The 19,138-nt window shown below is 37.0% G+C and overlaps 2 protein-coding genes across 3 annotated transcripts; both read right to left on the minus strand.

The window, feature by feature from the left end:
• Nucleotides 1-132: 132 nt before the first annotated feature.
• Nucleotides 133-2,984, minus strand: LOC147870343 (glutamate receptor 3.5-like). The gene is made up of 3 exons (XM_087339023.1): nt 2,435-2,984; nt 745-2,096; nt 133-417 (listed from the first exon to the last, which is right to left on the minus strand). The coding sequence occupies exons 1-3, from the start codon at nt 2,787-2,789 to the stop codon at nt 133-135; spliced, it is 1,992 nt and encodes a 663-aa protein (XP_087195149.1). The 5' UTR covers nt 2,790-2,984.
• Nucleotides 2,985-5,764: 2,780 nt separating this feature from the next.
• Nucleotides 5,765-11,232, minus strand: LOC147870344 (glutamate receptor 3.3-like). Of its 2 annotated transcripts, XR_015532307.1 has the most exons (7): nt 10,496-11,232; nt 8,501-9,861; nt 7,918-8,198; nt 7,576-7,607; nt 7,093-7,496; nt 6,227-7,012; nt 5,765-6,038 (listed from the first exon to the last, which is right to left on the minus strand). XR_015532307.1 is itself a non-coding variant. In XM_087339009.1 (6 exons), the coding sequence occupies exons 1-6, from the start codon at nt 10,857-10,859 to the stop codon at nt 6,488-6,490; spliced, it is 2,967 nt and encodes a 988-aa protein (XP_087195135.1). In that variant the 5' UTR covers nt 10,860-11,232; the 3' UTR covers nt 6,087-6,487. The 2 variants fall into 2 exon arrangements, 1 of the variants encoding a protein (XP_087195135.1); XM_087339009.1 differs by lacking the exon at nt 5,765-6,038 and having other exon boundaries at nt 6,087-7,012.
• Nucleotides 11,233-19,138: the final 7,906 nt, after the last annotated feature.

Genomic DNA, 19,138 nt, shown 5'->3' on the forward strand with positions numbered 1-19,138 from the left:
ACCAGGTATACTCTTCTCCAACATACATCCAAAACAGGGGATGAGAATGTATATTATCAATACTCTCGTTTCTTTTTCCTGTTATGAATGCATTTAAACCTAACCTAACCTAACCAATTGAAGACATCTTTCTTACCATAAAAGGGTTACGACTTGTTTGCTAGGGTGACCACGAAAGTCCCTGTTCTTCTTGTGCTCCAGCAACCAGATTACGAGGCCTGTAAAGATGAAGAAAGCTAGAGTCGTGATCCACATAGTCGGTGTGAAAGGTCCCAAGAATGCCCACGGATTGCTTGATTGTGAATCCTGTATCGGTACGACCACCACTAGTCCAGATTCTTTGATGGGCTGAGTGAAATCCACTATCTCCATTCTTTTTGTTGTAATAGTGACATCCCCCACCACTCCATCAAATACCTGCACAGGCATAATAACATTTGTGGTTATGAACACAATTGACAGTTTCTCATCATGAGTCAGATTTCCTTGAAAAGACCCAGGTGTTCTTGCAGGTTTTTGTTTTCCTCTGTTACATATATGTTGTCACTTTTAGATTACGACCAAGAAATGATATACCAAAATTTGTGAATTGAGAAACGTTAGTGTCAAAATTATATGACCTGCATGGACTTTGAACTGAAAATAAAATTAACCACGCAGTAAAAAAAAATCCATCCTATCCAAATAAATAATTTCTACCAACATATTACTGAAAGGGCATAAACTATGAATGTTTGTCCATACCTTCTTAGCTAAGAGATCAATCATGTCATTATACACAGGTTCTGTGTTATTCCCAAATAATTCAAAGTTGTAGTTAATACTATATGGCATATATTTTAGAGCCTCTAGGAAGACATCGATACAGTAACCACGGAATGTTGTGACATTCGTTGTATTTGATTTAGAATAGCTTAGAAACTGCTCAAAGCCTCTCTTCAACGGAACTGCTATCTTCAAAGGCTTGCCATTTTTTGGAAAGACCCATCCTCGTGGTACCTCATACGAGTCTCCAGGCCACATTATTTTCCAAGGAGGCTCTGAAGAAACTGCACTTCCCCCGCCAGCATTAGTGCCATTGTCTGGTGCAAAGAGTGATAATTTAGTTGTGTTTGTCCAGTAGCCAATTGGCTTCGATTCCCCGTCAACAATGTTAATAATCTGAAATTCACTGCGGATAAGGTCATGATTCGAATCCAGTTGTATATAACCTGATGTTCCTGCAAATTGAGTCTGCAGAATAGAGTTCCTGAGTAACGGTCCTCCCTCAAAAACTTTCAATTCAACTAGGTCAAGGGAACTCCCAGGCGCATCCGAGGGGAAGGTAGAGTTTTTGAAAGTGATGTTGAAACCATCCTTCGTGTAGTTATCAATTGCATATGCTAGCATTTGTGTTGCATCATATGCATACAGACCATAAATAGGTATTTCCCCTGCAATCTCTCCAGGTGACGCTTCATTTTTCCATTCAGATGTGAAAGCTTTTAACACAGAAGAGTTTGCATAATAACCACGAACTCCAACGACACCTTGCAGTGCATTTAAATCTCTGGATTCTAGCGTGGCAAAGTCCAGTGTGCCGATCATCAAGTCAGAAGCAATCCATACGTAAGTACTAGTCATCATTCCCTGGTATTTAGCCTCGGAAAAGAAAAGCAATGAAAGATTTTGTGGCATGTGTACTACAAAGACTCTTGTCTGCATTTCAGAAAGATCAGTTAGGACAGTATCAATGGTGGTTCTATTACTATCTGGCCTCACAGCCACTTTCTGTACCACTTGAATATCAAGAGGTTCAAGGGCGGCACTGATAGCAGCAGCTCCGCTGCTTCCAGAATCGTCATCTATGTAGATGGTAACCACACTTCTCCATTTATACATGCGTACCAATGATGCAATGGCTTGCATTTGCATGGCATCACTATGTGCAATCCGGAAGAAGTAGGGATACTGGTGCTCGGAGAAGGCTGGATCAGTCACGGAAAATGAGAGTAGAGGAACTTGGGTAGCAGTCGCCATGTGAGCAACAAAACGAGAGACAGCAGTAGACTGAGGCCCTATTACTGCTATGACCTCCTGCTTGAAGAGCTCCAATGCTAGAAGAATAGAAACAAAATCAGTGTAGAGAAAGAAAATGCCATGAACACAACCATTTTTTCACGTATATAGGAAAACAATTGCTGCTTTTTGTCGAATATTAATAGAATTTCAACTTCTATCACACATATAGAAAAAAAAAACTCTAACAGGAAGATTCATGAACAAAAAGCCCCACTCAGAAATCCAATTAGAAACTCTATAGCTAAATCATGTAACCCTTCTAGCATGTAGAAAAGAACGTATAATAGCTAATATCATCTCTAAAACGTCAGTTCGTCCAATGAGACCGAAACCATATTGTAATCGAAATATTGTAAAGAGATGGATAGCTTACCAGCAGCTACCCCCAGGAAAGCACTACAATTGGTATCCAGCATGTGTAATACAAGTTCGGAGTTGTTAAGTATATTCTTGTCTCTGTTAATGTTATCCACAGCCATCTGGATAGCCTTTCTAGCCGCTCTTCCATTAAACGTGTCATAGGAAACCAAAGCCCCAATGTGGATTAATGAAGAAACATTTTCTGCTCCTGCAGTCAAGTATTTGAAATCTGGACAGATAAGACAACATATTGATATGGTGGTGATGAACATACTCAGAGTCACATAAGGTCTGGTGTCAAGAGACAGTTTCCTGGCCTTGTGTATCTTGCATATGGTCCTCAGGCGCGGATGAAAGATTGCAGCCATATCTGAAATGTGAGTGAGGATGATGAAATCAAACCCTTTGTTTGCATAGCATTAAACAGGTGAAGCATGGATGAAATTCTTGAGGTACCAAAGAATGTTGTTGAAGATTTGGGGTATATATATGACCCGATTCCTGTTAAAGATTCTGGCTATATGAATAGAAGACACATTGCAGAAGATTCCGGTGTGTAGTTTGCAATGGCTTTTGCTTTTGGGAAAAAGCATCATCTGTGGGTTATTTTTTGGTCGTCATGCATGTGAACTACCCCTAAGATTTTATAATTAAGGATGCATTCATTTTAAAAGCATGTTTTTCCTTTGACTTAGGAGGTTCTTAATATGGGTGCCTTATTAGGAGGAAAGTCCAAAAACCACATGTGCCGCCAACTCTTCAACCCACGAGGCTTCTCATAATAGTTCTTTAATGACCTCTACGTGGTTGGGTCCGAGGGTATGTCAAACTTTCTCAATTTAGCATTTGAGCCTTTGTTTGATATACCTATTTTTGTCCTTATTTCTCTAACTTGAATGTCTAATAATATGCAGAGCAGTAAAAGAAAACCTGATGCCCTCTGTGTTGTGAATTTGTAGGCTTTGTATGCGATCTAGTTCTGGTCTGTTTAGAACCTCACGTCATGAAGTTACTAAATAGAAATGGTCTTCCGTGAATGTAAAGATTAGGATACCTGAAACAAAACTATAGGAAGGAAATAGAACTGGTCTGTCAACTTTTGAGAAATTTTCACCTTAAATTTTTGCACCTGTTGCTACTTGTAACTAACTAGTTTGGCGCAAGTTTTTCAGAGACCAGGCTCGTAGAAATAGCCCAACCTTGAAACTTATCAAAAGATGATAAATATTTTTGAGCGTTTTATTCTAAGGTTCATAGGAGTTGAGCCATAGACAAGTAGGATATAATATTGTTGGCTGATGATTCTCCAACAATTGTTTCTAATATATAGAAAGGGTTTATGTGAATGTCATGTTATCCTTGCCTTAGCTTCATATACATTCAGTAAATCCACGTCCAATTCCAAATACTGCTTTGGAAACTGTACGTCATGTGCATTGGAAATGATAAACATGTGATTGTTGCGTTAACCTGTAAGGAAACTATAATTACCTTCTGGATACTCAATGACAGTACCCTCTTTAGCAGTGAAATGTTAAATATTGAAGGTAATTCTTCCGTTTCATGTTTAAAATATTACAGTTGGATGTTTTTCATCTTTGTTTCTTTGATGGCATGGGATTGGCCCTGCATATACATTTATGCTTTGATGGCATGGGATTCGCTTGCTTCTTGACAGAGGAATTGGTAATGCTCATGAGTAATGATGCATGATTTGAGTTTGCGAGTGTCAAATTGAAAACGATAGTTTAGTCTTGCCTGCCACTGCTCATTTATTACATATGTTCATTGAAAATTCAGCTTTACATGCTATGTTCGGCTTTTTAAGTGTTCTGTACATTCCATTAGATGCCTATTTAAAATGCAACGTACTGAGAAATTAATCGTTGTAGGAATGATGTTTTAGCAATCTATTGCTGTAGGCAGCAAAAATGCAATTGAAGCAAAATAATTTTTTATATATTGGTGTGTAGATATGATTGGTTTCCTACTTTGAGTAGATATGGTAATAATTGTCTATGATAGAATTGTGTTGTAGCTATGAGTACATTGTTATGCTGTCTCATCCGAATGACTGATGATGGGGTACCATAATGTATCTATGAGAGCCACATTACTATGCTTCTAAGTCAAAAAATTGATGAGGGTATCCCTAAACTCAGGAGACAACCCCAATTATTGCTTTCAGAACGATAAACTATACCATAGAGCCACATTACTATGCTTCTAACTCAAATAATTGATGAGGGTATACCTAAACATAGGAGACAGGCCCAATTATTGCTTTCAGAATGATGAACTATACCATGTACAACGGCTGGAAGCTTGCATAATGACCTCTACCGAATGAGAGAAGGGTCTAGTTTTAGCTCTGGCATTTTCACTCACAAATGTTGCTGTTGTTTACTTCTTTAAGTTTCATGCTTTTCTATATTTGTGGGCACAGATTTAGGCTCCAGAAATGAACCACAATGTTGATGTTAATTTCATAAGCACTCCATGCATGGTTAGAATGCGAACATCCTTGAATTGTGATGATCATCACGATAGTGCCTACACTCATTTACAAAATCAACTAAACTCTATATTCTTGTTGCATACATTGATAACTCGTTCAACATATATTTCAATTTCCCTCATCATTCAGTTCCCATCACATGAACCCAACCGCAGTTTTTTTATCCCATCCAAATGAGTTCTTTTCACATGAAAAGATTTATTGCAATAAAGAACATGTTATCTGCTATTTCCTCAATGATATAATCTATAAACATGTCATGCCATATCATCTCCATACAATACAAAGATGCAGGGGATGCTCCATTGGTAGGGATATTTCGAGGCATCAACAAAGATATATCTATGCTCAAACCATTGAACAATGTGGCATTACTTGAACTCGTCGAACACCAACTGATATATAAACCGGTTGCAAAGTCTAGTGACTGTGGAATTATTTTCAGAAGGCGGCCATCATCTGAACAGCTAACCCTTAAAAATGCTGCTGGGATTAGGATGAAAAGTGCAGTGGCTACGAACGCAAGAATGTTAACTTCCGTATTAGTAGTTCAAATCAATTAAAGAGTACTATGAGTTGTCCCATCGGACTAAAACTCTTGGACTCTGTTATGAACCATCTATTTGTTTCATTCCTGGTTTAGTCGGGTCGACCGAATCAAATGTATCCAATCATTCGGGGGTGATAAACGTTTTTGGTTGAACCCCCAATATGGATCACATAAATGACGATTTGATTACTTTGCTAATAAAAGAGGGAAGTTTTATGAAAGATGAGGTTGTCTTTCCTGGGTAAATATGCAAACATTGTATCTGATATGCTTATTTTAAAAACCAATGCCCATCCTAATCTCAGGAAAAAGGAGAGTAGAGAACGGGTCTGAGGGATTGTCCGTCCCCCGACATGAGTTCATTTTAACGGTTTGAACTTTTGATGTATCAACCTTTGCACTCATATTCAGTTACTTGTCTTTCTTTCAATCTCTCTACTATCAGCTGGAGCAGTTCAAATTGAAATTTGAAGAGTGCCTTTTAACTAGATCTATAGATCAAAGGCTTTTTCTTCGAATAAGCATAGTCTTACACTCGAATATATCTGACTGTGGCAATGATGTAAATTTGACTCTTATATCATTAAGATATTAATGTGTCACAAGCATGCACTTTGTATGCCCCTTCGAAAATTTTAAAGCAAAAAATGGTTGAATTCCATGGTATAACTTACAATAGGATTTCTCTTCCAAATCCGAAGAATACTATATATACATAGAACCGAGGATATTTTTACCTTTTTTCCGTGTCGTTCTTTTCCCTGCTCATTTTCTACTGCAGGATTTAAATAGAAGAACGGTGTACCTGTTGCTGTTGGCATCAAAGCTGTTCGAAATCATGAACCGCATAGAACAGAGAAGGAGTATGATGCATCTACTTTCAGTGCTAACACATTGATGATGGCTTTTCAAGTATGCTTTTTTAGATTTTTGTAGAGCTAGCATGCAGAAGATTCCAGAAGATTCCTCTGCAACAGTACAGAATAAGTCTAAAAAAGTCATGGACAACTATGTTTAGATTGTGTATCAACACTATCCATATGATCTGGACTCTGATGTGATAGGGAGCTCTCATCTGATTGAGAGGATTGATCTGATGATGGACTTTGCTCTGGTGGATAAGGTGTATTCTTCTTTTTCTTTCCACTACCACGAGAACCTCGTTTCTTATCAGTTGTTTTCCCTGACTCGTCGACATAAGAAGCAAAGGACTTGATGAACCTTTTACTCCTGGAGTGGAAGGACCTGCTCGACACTGGAATTTCATCATGCCGTCGAACGAATTGCAATAGGAGGCGGATCATATAAATGATAAGGCTTGATATTGATGCAAGGCCCGTGATTAGAAAGAGACCCCAAAAGCTTCTTAGGCTTAATTGACTGGAGTCGGCTTGGTTGCTATTTGATGGACAATTACTAGTCAGTAACCAGAGATCATGAATCTTTTGAAGTTGTCCATTCTCTGAGAGTGTCAAAATGGCTGTTGACATATCAATTGCCAGCTCCGAATCTTTTGGGAAAGCCTATCAAATGAAATGATGCAAATGCTTACGGATTCGTCACATGTATTAAAATCACAGGTCAAATATAAATGAATGCTTACAAATCCCCATCCTCCTTTCGTGAACTCCTGGCCAGCTATAGTGAAGCCACATTCAGTTCCCAAAAAGACTTGCACATATGGAAGCTCATCAACAATGGCAGCAACTCCTCCCATCTTGGGATCAGTTTTAAGAGCGTGGGCATAAGCTTCTATTGAAGGTAGAGGTTTAAGCCTTTCAGGTGCTATGTTCAGACTAATCAGGTACTCTTTCACAAAGGATCCAGTTTGATAGCCAATAGGTACACTGGTAGCTTGTAAACTGCTAATGCCTTGAATGCTAGGGGTAAGTTGCTGCACTGTTAAAATTGAGGTTAGGTTAGCCGTATAACTTGATGTGATGATGAGGACAACAAACAACCAAATCAGAATGACGAGCCTCCCAAAAGTGCTCTTTGTTCTTTCTCCTGAAAACATTCATATCATCAAAATAACTACACCATCAGATGTAAACCTTATCTACCAGAGTATATTTATCCCACTTACTTTGAGAGAAAAAGAGTGTTGAGAAGGTAAACCTGCACAGAAACCAAAAAATTCTTCAGATGTAGGTACAATATCCTTGACCAAAATTTAGCTTAAATGGTTTTTAAAACATTGACGGCATTTTTTATGATAGAAAACTGCACAAAAACTCCGTAAACCCTGAAAATGTTTCTTTGACTAAGGAACTTAAGAACAGAAAAATTCATCAGGATGGTTCACAGTATCATAAAACTCTAGCTTAGAAATCTGAATTCAGATATTCTACTTCAATTCAAACAACACATTTGTTTTCTTCTTCTTCTTTTTGTGTATATATTGACACAAAAGAATGAAGAAATTTACCATAAAAGAGTTATAATTTGTTTGCGAGGATGACCTCGAAAGTCCCTGTTTTTCTTGTGCTCGAGCAACCAAACCACCATTCCTGTGAAGATGAAGAATCCCAGAGTCGTGAACCACATAGCGCTTGTGAAAGGTTGCAAGAATGCCCATGCGGCTTTGGAATCTGAATCCTTGATTGGTATAATTACCACTAGTCCAGATTCTGTGTAAGGCTGTGTGAAGTCTACTTTCTCCATTCTTTTTGTTGTTATGGTAACATCCCCAACCACTGCATCAAATGCCTGCACACCCATAGCATTTGTTAAGGACATAATTGGCATTTTATTATCACTTGGCTTGGTCTAGGAGGCGTCTTTTCCTTTATGATATATGTCTACAGATGTGGAAAACGAATGGATGTGCAACTTCATTTGACAATCAAGAAATGGAAGATGAACATCTCCAGTTGAAGAAGAATTGAGAAAATAACTTTCTCAAAATTGCAAACTAATCAAGCCTACAGTGCAATTTCAGGATTCTTATAAAATTACCCAAGTTTTTCAGACTTCCTTTTTTGCAATATTCGTTTTTTGACTAGTCATACCTCTTCAGCTAATTGCTCAATCATATCATCGTATACAGGCGTTGAATCATTTCCATACAAAACAAAGTTGTAGGGAACGCTATATGGGAGGTATTTCAGAGCATTTGTGAAGATATCGATACAGAAACCACGAAAGACTGTGTTATTGCTTAAGTTTGACGAAGACCAACTTATAAACTGGTTAAAGCCTGCCTTCTTTGGAACACCTATCTTCAATGGCCGGCCATTTTTTGGAAGAACCCACCCTCGTGGTATTTCAGTAGTGTTTCCAGGCCACAAAATATGCAGAGATGTTTGAGGTTTTCCGGTATCCAGAGAATCGACAATCATTTCACTGACATTGCCAGGAGGGAAGGTAGATAGTTGAGTTTCATTTGTCCAATACCCAACTACATGCAATTTCCCCCTAACAACGTTCACAATCTCAAATGCAGTGCGCATAAGATCACCTTCCGAGTTTACTTGTATATATCCTGATGCTCCTGAAAATTGTGTTCGCAGAATAGAGCTCCGCAGTAGGGCTCCTCCTTCAAAAACTTTCATTTGAGCTAGTTCAGAACCACCACCTGCATCAACTGGCAATAAATCAGGATCTTTAAAGCTGAAGTTATATCCATCCTTCAGGTAGCTATCAATTGCACGAGCAAGCATCCACGTCGCATCATATGCATAGAGACCGTAGATAGGAAATTGGAGTGTGCTCTCGTCTAATAAAGATTGATTTTTCCATTCGGAGACGAAAGCTTGAAGCTGAGGTGAATCTGGTGCATAATATCCACGGATCCCGATGACACCTTGCAATGTGTTGAAAACACCAGTATCCACCTCCGAGGAACCCAATGTGCCAGCCGTTGAGTCGGACATAATCCATACATAACCACTACTCATCATCCCAAGAAATTCAGCCTCAGAAAACAAAAGTAATGAGAGGTTTTGGGGCATGTGAACTACAAAGACTCTTGTTTGCATTGCAGCAAGACCAGTGAGAATGCTACCAATGGTGGTCTTATCAATCCCAGGAACAAGGGCAATCTTTTGGACAAGGCGAGAGCCCACAGGTTCAAGGGCGTCACTCAAAGCAGCAGCTCCATTGCTCCCAAAATCATCATCTGTATAGAGGGAAACCACCTCCCTCCAACCATAGCTACCTATCAAAGATGCAATGGCTTGCATTTGCACTGCATCGCTATGTGCTATCCGAAAAAAATAGGGATATTGAAACTCTGAAAGGGCTGGATCTGTACAAGCGAACGAGAGTAAGGGGACTTGAGTAGCAGCCCCCATGTGAGCTACAAAATGAGAGACAGCAGTAGACTGAGGCCCTATCACTCCTATGACCTGCTGCTTAAGAAGCTCCATGGCTGTAAAAACCGTACAAAATAAAACTCCACATCGTGTACAATTTTTAAAAAAACGACAGAAAGAGAGATAAACATCCAAAGAAAATCATGCAATCCTTCCCTTGCACAGAGAAAAGGTTGACCACAAAGAAACATAAAATGCATTAAGTGAATCAATAAAAAGACTGAAATTTCCGTATTACAATCATGCAAGCCTTCACACATATGCAAAACCCTGAACCAGAAAAAACGCTGTGAATAAATCAGGCAACCCTTTTCAGATATGGAAAGCAAAAAACAAAAATTCATCTCACATACGAAACAATTCGCATACAGAAATGGAAAAACAAAAATGGCATAAGCAAATCAAGTAACATTTTCTCAGGTATCCAAAAATTCAATCCTCCTCCCATATAGACAATATATATATTACTCGAACATAGTACAGAAACCCCCGACAGGAAAAGTAAGATAATAAACGAATAGCTAACTAAATCTTGTGAGCTCTTCTCACGTATAAAAAAACAACAATAATAATAAATCAATTCTTCTTATTAATACAGAAACGTCCAACAGAAAGTAAGATAATAAGTAAACTTCAAATAAAATAAAAACCATGGAAATTCTTCTCACAATATATAGAACCGTGGCTTACCTCCAGCAGCCCCTTGGAAAGCACTACAATTAGTGTCCACCATGTGCAACATAAGCTTTGATCCCTTTAAAAGATCATTGTCTTTGTTAATTTCATCAATAGCCATTTGGATTGCTTTTTTTGCCACTCGCCCGATCATGGTTTCATACGACACAAGAGCACCTATTCGGATGACTGATGAAGCATCAATAACCTCTGCCCTAGCAAAGTAGTTAAGATGTGTGCAGCACAATAGCAAGAAGCCAAATGTGATAGTGATCATTATGATATGAGGTAGAAGACCCACATGATTAGGTCTGGTGTAAATACACTGTTCCCCATCCTTGTTCCATCGGCCCAAGTGTGGATCAATGATGGAAACCATATACGTAAACTTGGATTGGAATTTTGATTTTGAAAAAAGTGCAAAAGAATATGAAGGGGATATTTTGATTTGATACCCTTCTTTTATCCTTTCAGGCTTCAGCCTTCAGGACTCACTAGAATCATTTAACCTTGTTAAGAGAACAGAGGATGATGTGAAGAAGACCCATATGATAAGGTCTGCTGTGAAATACACCCACCCTCTCTCCAGCTTTGTATGGATGAATGATGAAGAAATACCTAGCAGACATTTTCATTGAGATTTTTTTTTGTTTGTTGAGTTTTTGTGGAACTCCACGAAAAAGATACCTCTAATTTTCTTTTAGATCCAACTGCTATCCCTTACTTGTTTAGTCCACATCTCCAAAGTTCTATAAAGGAACCCGTGCTTTTAATTTCATTTTTGAATCTAGATTTTTTTCGGACGAACAATTATTTGATTCAATTTCACAATGTGATCAAACTTAATGAAAATCAGAGCTTGGTATGAGAGCAGAATCTTCTGGAAGATTCTAGGTTTATGATGATGAGCAATAGATGATCATGTAGGATGTGTGGTGTGTGAGATATGATGTATGATGTACGTATCATGAATGATGATGATGCTTTGTCCGTAACAGAGAAAAGTTACTAATGGATTTCTACAGTGGAAATAAACAGCTTGAGATTCTTCAAGCTGCTTCCGTAATTTCCCATCAGAGATAAATGACAAATGAATAGAAATTTAAGCTTTCTATTATATACTTAAGGGTTAAGAAATTAAATTTTGAAGAAGAAGAAGAAGAAGAAGAATGGGTTGCGAGACTTGCTTTTCTTCATTTTGCTTTGATTGGACGAAAAGAAGCTCGGTTTTCGTGCTTGGCTTTTGCAGAGGATTGTGAAATGGATTCTCCGACAGATCGTACAGAAACACAGAGTTAGAGAAAGATGGAGATTGAGATGGAAGTGAAGCGATCCTCTGTTTCTCTCTCGCTCTCTCTCTCTCTCGCTCTCATCCGTCCTTTTTTCTCATACTTCTTAATACTTGGGAATTTTAATTAATTATCCATTCTTCATAATATAGGCATTGCCATGGTATGCATGCTATGATATGTATGTATGTATGTATGTATGTAATGTATGCATGGTATGATATGTATGTATGCATGGTATGATATGTACATATGTATGTATGTATATATGTATGCTTCTTGATTCTTCTTTTTCAAGTTAAGATTTGAAGTATGGATAAAAAAGCATTTAAACTATTTTTGTTATGAATTGGGGGGGCGTGCATCACCCCATTGATGCCTTTTATGGTTTATAAATGGAATGAAACAATGTTCAAAGTGAATTGATGGGTGTATCTTTCCGACTGTAGGAGCTTGCGGATGATGCCCAAGCTCAAGTCGATGCATCAACTAATGAGTTTAGGCCACGAACTTATTACTTGGTTAAACATAATCACACCTACTCTCTAAGTAACATCTTCCACCATGGTTTTCAACCTATGATGTGGTTCATCGACAGTTAATGGATCTCTTTAGGAAAGAATGTATATCCTCCATGTCTTCGGCTCTCTTGCTTACTCTTAGTAACCCTTAGTACACCAACCTTGGGCTTCCCTTTGTCTCCGCATGTGTGGTTGCACAAGACCAAGTTTTAAAAATAACAAAAGGCAATAGTCCCAAACTCATACATGGGTTTCAAATCTTGTTTCAATAATATTTAGTAGCATCCTTGAATCCTGAAATTGTTCATTATTACCATTCCCTAGCATTAGCTTACGGCAATTGATGTTGATTTTGACCTCTACGCATTTGGAAAGCGAATTGTAAAGCTATGTGTGAACTGACAACATTAAGGTGTGTAAAGTTTGTGCATCTATAAGAAATAAATTGATACGTTCAATTGAAACTTGATGTAGATGTGTATGAAGTCGATGTATAAAGAAAGGGAATGGTTTCAATTGTGCATTTCCATGTGTATTGTCTCTCGTGATTAAATAATATGGTGGTTTTGTTTTTTCTCAACTTGTCTCGAATTGGTTAGACTGTGGTAAATCGGAATCATTATAAAATTGAAGATGACAACATATTGTTAGATTATAGTGTGGCATTACCTTAAAGAAGGATATAAAAAGAGTCATTCATGAATCATAATAGAATAAAACGATCCACTTCCTACTTAAAGAATATAATTTCAATCGTTTATTCCTTTGGCAAATCCTTAAGGGCAAAGCTAGTCGATCCAAGTCAAGTTCTATCTAAGTAGCTTTAGATGGATTAACACTATTACATTTATTAAGGTATGACGTTCGTCTGAGACAAGGTTTTTAAAATTTTCTGAAATAAAGCTACCAAAATGCACTGGGACTTCCTAGCTTGCGGAAGGTCAAAAAAAAGCCTAGTGCTCTCAGCATTAGTGTCTCATTTGCAATAGTCCTATAATAATAGCTCTTTAACAAATGGTTTTGTGAGTCTTGAGGTGCATCCAATGTCAATGTTATTGATCATGATAAGATTTGATTCTTTTCATGGATAAAGTATAGCCTATATATCTTATGTTACCCATAAGCAAACAATGGATTAATTTCATGGATAGAATATACCTTATAGTTATAACATATGCTGCCCGTGAGTAAGCAGTGAGTAAACAATGATTTTGGCAAGGCTATGTGGTGAAAGGGTTCTCCTTCCCCCCTATGTAACAATGTTATAATTCACATATGCTTATCTGTAAACTCTACACACTTTCTAGCCCTCAAGGAACATACGTGTATACGCACACAATTATTTGATCCTTCTATGCGTACAACATACCATTTAGCTTACGTGGGCTTACGAAGTATCTCCGTTCCCTTTCAATTGTATATTGCCGTTGGTTGATGATTGTCCACTTTTTGATGGATACTGTATGTTTTGATTGACATGTAAATTTGTCCCTTGTATTTGTTCTGACACGAAATTTCATGAATCCCACGTTTCATTTGAAAGACATTGCATCAAAACAAGTTGACACTAGGTATGAAACATTGTATGCATATCTTTTTAAGTTTTGATGCACATCCAATGGTTCTTGAACATACGTGACAAAATTTTAAATCTTGACCTCATCATGAATGGATTTTTAAGATTTATTCCCTAGTCCTTCACATATGTCCCACTATTTCAAGCCTAAGATTTAGTTCTAAGATTTATTAATTGCCAATATTATAGTAGACAAATCATGGTCATTCTTGCAAACAATCACATGAATGGCAAAAGTGTGATTGTCACAACTAATCGTGGTTGGAACATATCACTTGGGGCATTTTCACCATACCTAACAAAACATGATTTGCATTCCCAAATGTCCAATGGTCAAGGAAGCCATAACCTTGGGTGTTTTATTCAAGTTACTATGTGTTTATGTGCCCATCACTTAGTCCAAACATAAAATATATGCAACTCTCATAATTTAAAGCTCATCTCTTTATAGGAGCAAATCTCCATGTGTCCATATCTCATTTGTGCGAGAGATTTGTTAAAATTATCTCAACAAAAGTTTGATGATTAAATATCCACTTTTGATCGTGTCTATTCTAGGGCTTATTAACGTCACTTGATTATTGAAACAAGATTAATCTTCAGCTAACTCTATCCTACGATAGAGAGACTGGATGATACGTTTGTCATCAACAATCCAGGGTAAAATGTTATTGTGGAAATGTTTTTACACCATACCATGGACTACTTTTCTATGTTTTTTTGTTTGTGCAATGTTTGAACACACTACACCATAAAGTATGTCTTAGTGTAGCACTTATTAGATATTATTCATTGTGTGTTGATGTACCTATCACGATGAACCTAAGCGAGTAGTTATTGATATTTCATTATATGTATCTTGATATCGTCGTGTGTTATATTAATATACATGGTCATTTAAGTAGACTTTATGAAACAATGGCAAGGGCTTCACTTATTTTCAGATACAACTTATGGTATGAGGTGGAATTATGCCATACCTTCTTTTTTGTTGCATAACTTGTAGTTTTTGCTCCACTTGTTTCTTATATGATATCATTTGTTTGATCAAATGTTGGTATTAGCCTTTGTATCACAATAGAGGTGAGATGAAATCTCTCCTTCTGTTTCCTATATGTACATTTCTCAAGTAATATACTAAGGTGTATCTTTCTTTAAACAAATAAATAAAATATACATGGTCATTTCCTTTGGATCAAGAAAGTTACAATCTGAGATCATTGTTTCCTTCTTAAATACAGGGTAAATATCTGCATCATGATCTCATGGATGTGATATTAAGTCAAGGGAAATTGGCATTAGTGCCCAATTATTTATAATATGCCATGTAGCTAGCTTACTGAATGAAATCTCCAATGTTAAAACCATACCCACCTACATACTAGTCACCTACTTGAAACCACTTGTTTGAAAAAGTTGTACCACATGTATACTTCTAAGTAAGTTTTAACCTTTCTCATTTTGGGTACTCATAGATTTGAAATGTCAATCATAGAAGGGCCTATTATAAATTATAATAGGGTACTAATGCCAATTTCCCTTGACTTAATATCACATTCATGGGACCATGATATGATACTCATAGTCTATAGATGAACCAACTAGTGATGGATTATGTTCGTCTTCTCCTCATTCTATTAATCATAGTATGCAGCTTCATTTTGATGTTTATAACTCTTTCTTTGCATTCACACCATGCTTCTTGGTCCTCGATAAGTGTTATTATGTCCTTGTACTTTTTGCTATATGTCACACCCAAGTGGACACGAAGATGAGGTACAAGTCAAATACTCATTCGTTTGGGCTCATCAAAATATGCACATGGGAGAAAACCATAAAGAGACAAAATAGTATGATAAAATGGAAAGAGTATAATAGATAAATACGTAGAATCGATGTTTTTGCCATGTATATATCATATTGTTGCACAAAAGTACATGGGTAACTCTCTAGGTCCATGGAGAAGTTGTCATGTTGTAAAAACATTGTATTCATTACACTTGAGTGATGGATTTCTAACTTTATAAAAGTGTCCATAAAATTGTCGTTAAAATACATCCATAATAGGTACTACAACTTTTTCTAAATAATAATATTTGTAGAAGATGTAACCTTGCGTCTTTGTTGTAGAAAACTTTTTGAAGATGGTGTCGAGTGCTTGCTAAAGCAAACTATTACAAAACTAGCTTCAATCGGCTTGTTTTTGTATCCATTATTATTTTCACCTTACTTGGTTCCATTAGCACAAATTCCAGGAAATGTCGTTTTGTACTACGGGAAAAGTGGCTTTTATATGATAAACCCAAGGACGATGTGTACATATATTTACTAAGCATCGATGCTTGTAGGTAAACTCTTGGTGCCTCGCAATTTGTTTTTATGCCACTTGCTATTGAACTAAAGCAAAGTGATAATATTCGTTTTCTTGGAGTTATTGGGAGAGTAGCTTTTTGGTGATTCGACATTTGACATGTTCTAACATCAAGTGTTTTTTGTGTGAGAAGCTTCATCGTGTGGATCGTCGTCACATCGAACCCAATCTTGACATAATGAAACAAGATATAACATACTGTTGGGGTTTTGTTGTTGTGACAATACTTAGGTGATGATAACCAAGAAACGAAAGAAAATAAGTGCTTAGTGTCTAGTCGTCAACCTTTTTCCATCCTTTGTATGATAATTATTCATGATGCGTAGATTGCAATCATGCTCTCGACTAGGCCTGATTCAAAAACCTCTTATATGATTGGTATCACGAGTATGATATCTTTTTCTTTTCTCTAATGTGAAATAAGTTGATAATAGATGTAGCAGCCCCACAAAGAAGCTTGCCTATAGTAACTGATTTGAAATCTCGCTCAATACAAGAGGAAGCTGTCATAATATATTCGAACTCAATAGTACTTTGCCATGTTTAGTGTCTAATAGTTTGAAGTCTAAATTCAAGCGGCACAACCACTCATATTTGCATGATGATAAAAAGAAACGAGAAGGATTTATCTCATTTACAACATAACTTAATAATGATTGGCCCATATTGTTATCCTTTATGATGAAAATTCTCAAGTACTAGAGCCAAAATAACACTAAAAGAAGGAAATTTACACCAACATATTGCAATGAAGAAGAATTTGAAACCATGGGATATTTTCGATTTCATCCCTCTAGGGGTAGATAATGCGGACGAAGTTTGGAGAGCAAGGATGAGTCAAAATTGTGAATAAGAAAAAGGAGAGAAGAGCCTAGGCTCCACTCATGCACCCACACCTTCGTAGATCTTGTGGGTTTAGTTGACATACATACTAATAGATTACATTCCTATCCTATACATTCATTCATTTTAACACCTTGCCATCACTTTTTTAGTGATTTTAATCAATAGGTCTAGACTCCATATCAATCTCAAAGTTTTCCAAGAGGGAAATCATTTTGATATGTTTTGTTGATTAGTCCAAACATCTTAGTCTACATGTTCATCATGTGTTGTTTGCTTTTATAGTTTGTATGCAGCTTGATGATTTAGGTTTGCCAAAGTGTTATAGGCTGCCATATATTGGCAAGAACATGTTGTTGATCAAATGTGATGATTAGTTTGTGCATATGGTTCGACGACAACCAACCATGTGGTGCTTGTGTAACTACGTTGATTGGTTAGTGTGTTTGATTGGCACCACAAGCTTCAATGAGTGACCAACTCCACTCGTTCTTACTTGCCTATACAATATACGGCAAAACACCAATCAACCTTCATTTATTTGCTAATAATTGCCCTTGCTTGCAGTGGTGCACATAGAAAGTTCCCGACATCCTTATCACTTTTCAAATTATCTATCTTTTCAACAAGTGTGGGCTTATATATACAAGCCAAATTTATATAAAACATGATGATGTAGTCATGTATAAGGTTTATGTTCCTTTACAAGGAATTTACTGTATCATTCATCATCTTTTGATTCATCCACGTCCATTATTCTATATATGGGGTTGTCAAGATCCTAACTATGTTCCATGGGACCATCCAAATGTGTCATGTCATTCTATTGACTATTTCTTATCGAGTGTATGGGGTGAAACATGAATGCACAAGCAAACAATGAATGTTTACTAAAGGCAATTAAAAAATGTCTTTACTAAATGTAGTTTCTAGAACCCAAGGTTCAAAATGTTATATGGAAATGTAGGAAGTAAAAGTCTCGATATGTGTGCACATGCACACACATATATGTGTGTATAGAACAACATACTATGGACACCTAAAAAAATATGCTCAACATTGACATTTCTCCCTTATTCACTAATCAATCAATTAGGAACATATTCACATACGTATAATAATCAAAGTAATATAAGCACATTAAACCTCTATTGGCCGGTCATCAAATAATTTATGTATTGTTATCAATTCAATGATTGCCCTCACACATATTATAACCAGAAGACCCAGAAGACCGCGATGAGAGAGAAACATGGGTCGTTGCTGTCATCATTATTTTTTCTAGAAACGACCACACACACTTGAATGATCGAAAAAGGGGTTTCCCCCTTTTGCAATATATCACTTATAGTAGTACGAGTACAAAAAAGAGAAGACAAAGTTTGCGGATATTGCATTATTGCTGGATTTTTTTTCGTACATCTTCTACACATCCTTACTACATGTGAAACAACCTACATATGCTTCTAAGTCAAATGAACTTCAAAGTACAAAAGTATGCTTTTATATACTTTTAATGCTACTCATATATAGACCAGACGGGGCTAGGGGTAAAGTTGTGTCATGTGAATGCTAAGATATTGAAAGCGCTTATGATATATGTACAATATAACACTAACACAATGTGCCTTGAGAATAATAAGTAAGGGCAACCACCTTCAAGCGAAATGCGCCTAGCAATATTGACAATGGAACATCTAAAATCGGCACTGCATCTCGCCAAGGGTTGATGATCAATCAGAAACCATGTCCAGTTTTGTCTCACGTGATGAGGAAAGGTGGAAGCTCAATCGATAAAAACCGAAGCTCCAAAGACTCCATGATTCAGTGGTTCGAGAGAAGGCCTTGGCGCATGCACATGCACACACATTATTATGTTACATGTATATGTACATATGTACATACATTGTCAATTCGTCATTGAATCCTATACATAACATTATACATACATTGTCATAGAAGGAAGAAGAAGAAGAAGAAGAAGAAGATAGAGAGCTCCATGGACCATCACCATAGCACATTAAGCAAGCAGCAGAGCATAGCACATAGCATACTACC

The sequence above is a fragment of the Azolla caroliniana genome, unplaced genomic scaffold, assembly GCF_043228905.1.
Source record: "Azolla caroliniana isolate FFs.n. ecotype wild unplaced genomic scaffold, voAzoCaro1.0.p SCAF_1, whole genome shotgun sequence".
Lineage (NCBI taxonomy): Eukaryota > Viridiplantae > Streptophyta > Polypodiopsida > Salviniales > Salviniaceae > Azolla > Azolla caroliniana.

Bases quoted from the DNA above. Each gene is read 5' to 3' on its own strand.
- LOC147870343 (XM_087339023.1), bottom strand. From the start codon at position 2,789: ATGGCTGCAATCTTTCATCCGCGCCTGAGGACCATATGCAAGATACAC. The intron at 2,097-2,434 runs GTAAGCTATCCA...CTATTCTTCTAG, and splicing joins TTTCCTGGGGGTAGCTGCTG to CATTGGAGCTCTTCAAGCAG. The intron at 418-744 runs GTATGGACAAAC...ATGCCTGTGCAG, and splicing joins TTGATCTCTTAGCTAAGAAG to GTATTTGATGGAGTGGTGGG.
- LOC147870344 (XM_087339009.1), bottom strand. From the start codon at position 10,859: ATGGTTTCCATCATTGATCCACACTTGGGCCGATGGAACAAGGATGGG. The intron at 8,199-8,500 runs GTATGACTAGTC...ATGGGTGTGCAG, and splicing joins TTGAGCAATTAGCTGAAGAG to GCATTTGATGCAGTGGTTGG. The intron at 7,608-7,917 runs GTAAATTTCTTC...GTTTCTGTGCAG, and splicing joins CAAATTATAACTCTTTTATG to GTTTACCTTCTCAACACTCT.